This window comes from Malus domestica, chromosome 15 (assembly GCF_042453785.1).
Source record: "Malus domestica chromosome 15, GDT2T_hap1".
Classification (NCBI taxonomy): Eukaryota; Viridiplantae; Streptophyta; class Magnoliopsida; order Rosales; family Rosaceae; genus Malus; species Malus domestica.
In genome coordinates, this window is record NC_091675.1 from 26,648,868 (window position 1) to 26,656,914 (window position 8,047).

General features: G+C 38.6%; 1 protein-coding gene across 6 annotated transcripts; it reads left to right on the plus strand.

Moving 5' to 3' along the window:
- Positions 1 to 1,145: 1,145 nt before the first annotated feature.
- On the plus strand, positions 1,146 to 7,689 carry LOC114821459 (U-box domain-containing protein 4-like). 6 transcript variants are annotated; one of them, XM_029093585.2, is made up of 6 exons: positions 1,146 to 1,423; positions 2,540 to 2,724; positions 3,724 to 4,037; positions 4,782 to 4,898; positions 5,154 to 7,214; positions 7,311 to 7,689. In XM_029093585.2, the coding sequence occupies exons 3-6, from the start codon at positions 3,762 to 3,764 to the stop codon at positions 7,368 to 7,370; spliced, it is 2,514 nt and encodes an 837-aa protein (XP_028949418.2). In that variant the 5' UTR covers positions 1,146 to 1,423; positions 2,540 to 2,724; positions 3,724 to 3,761; the 3' UTR covers positions 7,371 to 7,689. The 6 variants fall into 6 exon arrangements, with proteins under 6 accessions (XP_028949418.2, XP_070670946.1, XP_028949420.2 ...); XM_029093584.2 differs by having other exon boundaries at positions 1,239 to 1,423; positions 3,757 to 4,037; XM_070814846.1 differs by having other exon boundaries at positions 1,248 to 1,423; positions 2,112 to 2,724; positions 3,757 to 4,037.
- Positions 7,690 to 8,047: the final 358 nt, after the last annotated feature.

Here is an 8,047-nt window from a genome sequence, read left to right on the forward strand (position 1 = left end):
CTATCTCTCTCTCACATCCAATCTCTCTCTTATATCTCTCTCTCATATCCAATTTCCTGAGATTCTTTCTTCCTCCATTCTTAACCTTTATCCTCCAGATTTCACAACCCATTTCATTTGTTTCCCAGAAATTCAAATCGGCTGAGAGAAAAAAAATCACCACTATCCTCCTCTTTCTCCAAATTTCACCGCTGATTCTCTCTCCCCACAAAAAAAAAAAATTGTACCAAAAAAACCCAGATTTTTTTTTTTGCAGGCGAGTCCTTTGGGCTTGGGGACGATGTCGAATTTGGGGAACTGGAAGAGAAGAGGTAGAAGGCTAGGATGCAGGGGTTGAAGTAGAGGTAGAAGATGCCGTCCGCGAGGCGACGAGGTTGACAATGATGAGGGGATAAAAATTGAGGTTGTTCTTGATTCCGAAAATGATGAGGAACCCATCATCGTAAATGGGCAACCCGGAAGTTATCTTGAGGTTGTTGAGCGAAATTGGGATGTCGATGGGCGGCATGGTGATAGAAAGGGAGTGTCCGGAGAGTAAAGTCGAGATCTTGTGCCAAGCGGGGAGGGATTTGAGGTTTTGGATTGGGGAAGATGGATGAGGGTGATGGGTTATAGGGGTGGGTTCAGCAGCAGGGATTTGATGATGGGTTTATAGGGGTGGGTTCAGCGGCAGGGATTTGGTGAAGGAAAAGGAGGGGGAGGAGCTCCATGGGAGGGAGGTGGAGATGGCCGAGGAGAATGACCCATTGGAACAAATCAGGAGAAAGGGGAGAAAGAGAGAGAATTATAGGGGGTGGGTCCCACATGTTTTTTTAATAAAAATATTAAAATAATTTATCTTTAATTTATTAATATTTAATTGACATTTTTATCTAGTTGGACTATACAGTGGGTCCCACTCCAAGCCACGTCAGTATTTAACAAAAAATTAACAGACAAAATAACGAAGGTCTGACATTGCAACAAATTCATAAGATGAAGTATGACGTTGTAATTTTTAAAACATAAAGTATGAGATTGTGATTCGATTAATAGTAAAGGTAATTTTATGTAATTTATTTTAAAAACAATTTCCAAACAAAAAAAATTGTAAACGGTAACGACCGCCCGCCCGCGTAAAAGGTAAACCGGCCCTTTTGGCGGCTACCGAATTTCGGTCAAAGAAAAATCGCCATTGACAAATTGCATAAAATAATCATAAATTTCATTTATATTTTATTACAAATAATATATGTAATGACGATAATGTCCCGCTTTCCAACTACGCAAACGAAGCTCAGCAGCTCCAACAGGCAGGAGACTTGGGGAAATTCCAGTAGTTGGTCCCTGCAGGTTTGGGGTATTGGAAAGGAAAAGGAGGAAGAAGGATTGCCCAAAACGACGTTTCCCTGGTCGTGTGCTTCTGCGTTTTGGCCGACTCTAGGTATATATTATCCGTTCATCTCTTCAGCTTGATCCAGCTAGGGTTTTTGAATTAAAATTTTACTCTGTGCCCCTATTTTTGTTGATTGAGTTGTTGTGTCTGCATTTGAAGTTCAAATTTTGATCATTCTGCTTTAGTTGAACTGTGCTGAAGTTGAGGCGTTCAAATCCCTTTCTGGGTTTAATACTTGTGTACAAATTTTGAATTTTGCACATCAGAAATGATTTTTTTTCTTAATTTGTAAATTAGTAATTGTATGCGTGGTTTGGTTTGATAATCCGAATGGTTGCGGTTTTTCGATATGATGAAGAGCAACATATGAGAAAGAGAGAAAAGAAATGGGTATTTGAGGTGGATAAGTGGTGTAATTGAATTGGATAGGGTGGGTTTATGATTGTTGAGGTCTTTGACTTTTGGATCATAGTTATTAATTTGGGCAAGACGTTATCAAAGGCGGGAAGCAAACTGTAACAAACTAATAAGTTTGGAATCAGAATTTGATTCTACGCCCCAATGCTGAACATTTGTCAAAATGTATTGGCACTGAGAAATCTAAAGGCTGTTATAGAACTCGTCAGTTTCCTTAACAGCATGTTTGGATTGAGAAAAGAATCCTGAAATTTGAGTCATTTGACAAAACTTTGGATTTGTGAATGGCATATCCTAAATTCCCTCTCTGGATTCATAGGCAATGAAATTTGTATGTGGGAAACAAAGAACTTGGCGCTTGGAGAAGGAAAAAAGGAGAGAGAGAGAGAAAGAGAGCCGCACGGGTTTGGTCATATATCTCAACTTTAAATTCCAACTTAATGGGTGTCATTTCCAAAAAGACAAAAGGCTGCCACCATCATGACGTCCACCAGCTGGCCGCCACCACCACCACTCTTCCTCCACAGTTGTCATTGTCACCACCCTTACCATTACTTTTACCATCACTAAAACCACTTCATGCATTACCTTCTGGGGAGAAATTATTTATCGTCAATCACCCTTTGTTTAAGTCCCTAGGCAATTAATAAATATTTAAAATTTCAACAATAGCTTTTAATTGTCCTTTTTTTAATAGATATGGGTCTCATACTGGGAAGTTTTGTTTTGTTTTTCTTTGTTTTGCAGGGTTCAATAGCTGGGGTTTGATTTTCAAGATTTGAGTTTTATCACTTGATAGTGAGTGTTCATAAGTTTTGATTGGGTTTTGAGAAGTCTTTTCTTCATTTTTGTGGATTGGTTTGGGTTTTGAAGGATCAGAAACGAGAAGGATTGCTTTGGTGTGTAAAGTTGTATATTTGTGGTGAATAAAGGTGCATCCATTCTTTCCTTTTTATTTGAAATCTGTTCGTAGGAATACAATTGAAGATATACTTAGTAGCATTTCTTCACTAATATGATGATTTCACTTGTTAATGATCTACTTGTTTCATAGCCTTTAACAAAAACTTGGGGATTTACTACAAATATGACCAGTTTATTAATGTTCCTTCTTAATTATATGCATTAGTTTAATCTCATGGAGGGCACATGTATTGCATGTCAAATCATAAACCAATCGAAAAATAAAAAATTTTGTGATTTTAAATGAATATTAAAGAACAATGGGTGGGTGTTATAATAAGAAATCTTAAAACAAGATGGATAGGTGATTTTTAAGGGGTATAAATTTTCTAAATCAAGTCAATATGCTGCAAGAAACACATTAAAATGATTTGTTGATAAGGATACATACATGAACATTATATGGAGGGCACTTGCTGCAATGGTGCAGAAAGCTGACTTCAGGATAAGACTTTAGAGCAGTTAGAGAAAGAAAAAAAAGAATTTAAAAAAAAAAAAAAAAAAATAGTCTTGTATATATACATCTTTTATCTTCCTCGGTATTTTAATAATGAAAGACAGCTTCATTAGATGTCTTGATGACCATACCTCGCTTCATCTTCTCTACCCCTTGTATTATTTCATATTCATTATGCTATAGCAGATTAGGTTACCTAAATTATTGGGAAACATTGACGAATTAATGATTGAGATTAAGCACATGTTTGACATCAACGATGTACAAATACAGTGATCAAGAGAATCGGACTCTTCATTAAGGACTTTTTTGGTATTCAATCTAGTATATTAATTGATTGCAATTTTAAAAAGGCGACTCTTTTGAATGTAATTACTCTGCGACATGGTCGTTATTATTTTTGAAATGTATTATATGTTTGCTCTTCCATTACTTTTCAAGACTTGGTTTCTATTCCTTTCTTCTGCAGAGAGACCATTATACTTATTATATGTATTCCTTTCTTATGCAGAGAGACTATTATACTTATTATATGTTGACGCAGGTGTGATGGAGATATCATTGTTCAAAGCACTTCTTAACAACATCTCCTCTTTTTTCCATTTATCATCTCATGACAACATAAACTTTGACCCGGTTCTGAAGTACTACAAAAGAGCCGAAGAGATATTAAAACTGTTGAAGATTGTACTTGATGCCATTGCTGATTCTGAAATAGCTTCTTATGAACTACTTAATAAGCCATTTGAGGAACTGGGTCAGTATGTTGATGAGTTGAGGGAGCAAATTGAAGACTGGCAGCCATTGTTTAGTAAAGTCAATCTTGTAAGTTACTAGTCTATGCGGTTGTGCTTTTTTAATAGGATGGATGATGTATCTTATGAAAATTTAAGGTAGATTTGACTTGTCATATTCATAATCCTCACTATAAGTTTGATCAATACTTTTTTTTTGAGGTAAAGTGATCAATACAAATTTGGTTATTCTCTTAGTCAGAACTAATGTTAGTATGATACGCTTAGTGAATTATAATGTGGTCATTTACCCTCTCTCTCTCTCTCTGAGTTAATAACGCACTATTTTTGTCTTGTCTTGTTGCCATATCTGTTCCATGTTTTTCAATACATGAATTTGAAACCGCATGTGTTGGGAGGATTGTTAGTCTATATTTCTAGAGAGAAGGCATGAAAGAAAATGGCTGATGAACAGGGCATTGTGACATTTACAGTAGTAATGGTGGCCTCTTCATTTCCTCATTTATCCTCTCATATTTAAATCCTTGTCATCAGATAGCTAATTAGTCTTTTCTTTTGAAAGGATGTATGTTTTTGCTTTAGAGAGTCTAAGGTTGCTTTATAACTGTAAGAATTGGAAGCATGTGCAGTCCCGATTCTTACATGCAGCTCCATTGCTAGTTCTTTTAAATAGTGACATTTAATGAATCTGCCATTGCTTTTTTTTTTTTTTTTTTTTTTTTCCTGATGCCTCTTGGCTTTTGTCAAGTTTCATAGTGTGGCATGGACATAAGAAATAGTAGTTTGTCTAATCATCTTATCCTATGACGTGTAGGTTCTTCAAGTTGAATCGTTGATATCAAAGATTTGGGCTTCTGGCCTGGATATCTTTCAACTGTTGAAAACTTCCCCGCAGCATCTTCCTGATGAAATGGGTTCAGCATCTCTTGAGGTAGCAAATGTGTGCAAAAGTTTTCATTAGTTTTTTACCTGTTTCATTGTGTTTCTGGTAGAGCATAACACTCGGTTTCCAATTCATTACTCACTAAAGTACATTGGTTAATGAAAAGTGAGATGATTAAATACTTAATAAAAAAACTTTGGAATGAGGAAGTAATTTCTGGCCTTTCTGGTGGACTTGTAATTCTAGAAGAGTTTTCGCTATGTCCTTTTAAGATGTCTAATATTCACCGTGGTGTTTTGGCAGCAATGTATACAAAAACTTGAGCACATGGGCTATGAACAAATGTCAACTGTCATTAAAGATGCTATAAGCGATCAAGTGGAGGGTGTTGGACCAAGCTCAGAGATCCTAGTGAAAATTGCAGAGGGCCTTAGCTTGAAGTCAAACCAGGAGATTCTTATTGAGGCTGTAGCACTTGAAAAGTTGAAGGAGAATGCTGAACAATCTGAAAAGATTGAGGAAGCGGAGTATATTGAGCAAATGATATCCCTTGTTACCCGTATGCACGAGCGCCTTATTACCATAAAGCAAGCTGAGAGCTGCAGCCCAGTTCCAATACCTGCTGATTTCTGTTGCCCCCTCTCTCTGGAGCTGATGACGGATCCAGTGATTGTGGCATCAGGACAAACCTATGAGAGAACTTTCATCAAGAACTGGATCGGTCTTGGCCTCACTGTTTGTCCAAAGACGCGGCAGACTTTGGCTCACACCAATTTGATACCTAATTACACTGTAAAGGCACTAATTGCAAATTGGTGTGAGTCAAACAATGTGAAACTGCCTGATCCGATAAAGTCTGTTGGCTTAAATAAGTCAGCACACCTTCTTGGGCATGCAGAGCCTGGTACACCAAAGGATTCTCCTATTTTTTCTCATTCCAGGGTCAATCAATCAATGTCACCTGAGTCTACTCGGTCTACTGGTTTGCCCTCTAAGAACATGTTTTCATCTGGTCCACTGCATCAGGAGAGAATTTCTCCATTGCATCCTCGTTCAACATCAGAAGGTTCCTTGCCTGGTATAGTTGGAAATGGGCAGGCTTTGGATATTGAAAGAATATCACTAGCAAATTCTGAAGACAGGTCTGCCAACTTAGAAGAAAGGAGTACAGATCTAGATAGCCAGCACTCTCTGTCGCCATCTCGAGATGAACTTCCTAATTCTATTGAAGATGAGCAGCCATCTCAAAGCCATAATAGAACTGCATCAGCTTCTAGCGTACTTTTTAATGCCAATGGTACTCAAGGAACTTCAGTCAATGCCAATGGGGTCTTACAGGTATCGACGAATCTGTCAGGCTACAGCAGTGACGCTTCTGGGGAGTTGAAATCACAAGCACAAACTGTTGCTCCCTTGGCCCCCCAACAGAGAGAAACTGAGTCGCCAACCAGAATGGCAGAGTCAAGACCTCGAAACCAAATGTGGCGCCGACCATCTAGCTTAATCCCAAGGATAGTTTCTTCTCCACCTATTGAAACAAGGCCTGATCTTTCTGAACTTGAAGCCAAAGTTCGTAACCTAGTTGATGATTTGAAAAGCACTTCACTTGATACACAAAGAGAGGCAACATTTCAACTCCGGCTACTTGCCAAACATAATATGGATAATCGGATTGTTATTGCAAATTGTGGGGCCATTGGCTTGTTGGTGGATTTGCTCCGCTCTACAGATACAAGAGTTCAAGAGAATGCCGTCACAGCACTTCTTAACTTATCGATTAATGATAACAACAAAACTGCAATTGCCACTGCCAATGCAATTGAACCTCTGATTCATGTCCTTGAGACAGGGAGTGCTGAGGCCAAGGAGAACTCAGCTGCCACTCTATTTAGCCTTTCGGTGATCGAGGACAACAAGGTTCGTATTGGAAGGTCAGGGGCTATCGGGCCTCTGGTTGATTTATTGGGGAATGGGAGTCCCAGAGGGAGGAAAGATGCAGCCACAGCTTTGTTTAATTTGTCAATTTTTCATGAGAACAAGGGTCGAATTGTTCAAGCTGGTGCTGTAAAGTACCTAGTGGAGTTGATGGACCCTGCAGCTGGAATGGTTGACAAGGCAGTTGCTGTTTTGGCTAATCTTTCGACAATTCCCGAGGGAAGGACAGCAATTGGTCAGGAGGGTGGGATCCCTGTTCTTGTCGAGGTTGTTGAGTTGGGTTCTCCAAGAGGGAAGGAGAACGCTGCTGCTGCTCTTTTACAGCTCTGCACAAACAGTAATAGATATTGCAGTCAGGTCCTCCAAGAAGGAGCTGTCCCACCATTAGTGGTATTGTCACAATCCGGCACCCCTAGGGCAAAAGAAAAGGTACCCGTGCTTCTTGTGATGTTTGATTCTCTCTCCGATGGTTTTATTATTATTATGAATGATGTATTGAACGTAGCATATTTGGTTTTCTTGCAGGCACAGACACTCCTTAGCTACTTCAGAAACCATAGACAAGGTAATGCTGGTAGAGGATAATCGAAATTGTTTGCTGTCGGCTGAGGTTTTGAGTCAGCTTCTATAGATAATGTGTAAATTGGTTGGTGCAAATAATGCGGTTGAAGATTTTATTGTGTGGATTTTAATGTGATTTGTAGAGAAGACAGAATAACAAACGATGGATAGAAGATTTGTACGTCTGATTTGTAAAATACCTACGTGAATGTGGGAAGAAAAAGTTAATAGCATACCTGTAAGTCCGGCTAGGCATGATTATGATGACAAATTTGTATTTGGAATTGTTGATGTTATGCCCCCATTGTCTTGGTAGTATAGACATTTATATATTTCCATGTTAGGTTTTGCTCTTATAGTGGTAGTTTCTGGGTGCTTTGCAGAGTATTTTGTGCAGCGGTTTTATTTATTTATTTATATATTTCATCGATGCAAGTGCTGAGATTAGAACTTGTGACCTCTTTCAATATTACAAGACAAGGAAACTTGGGCACAATACTGTTCCTTCTTGCTCGTATTCAAGAGGAAATGTGAAAATAAAGGTTGTCGGGAGAGAAGCAAACCATCACGTTTCCTCTTGAGCTCAAAGCTGTACAGCAGCATCGGCTTCTGTCTCAAATCCCACATCTTCACATCATGGTCAAATGATGAAGTAGCGAACATACAAGGGGAATATTAGTGAACAACTGTAAACACTTTCC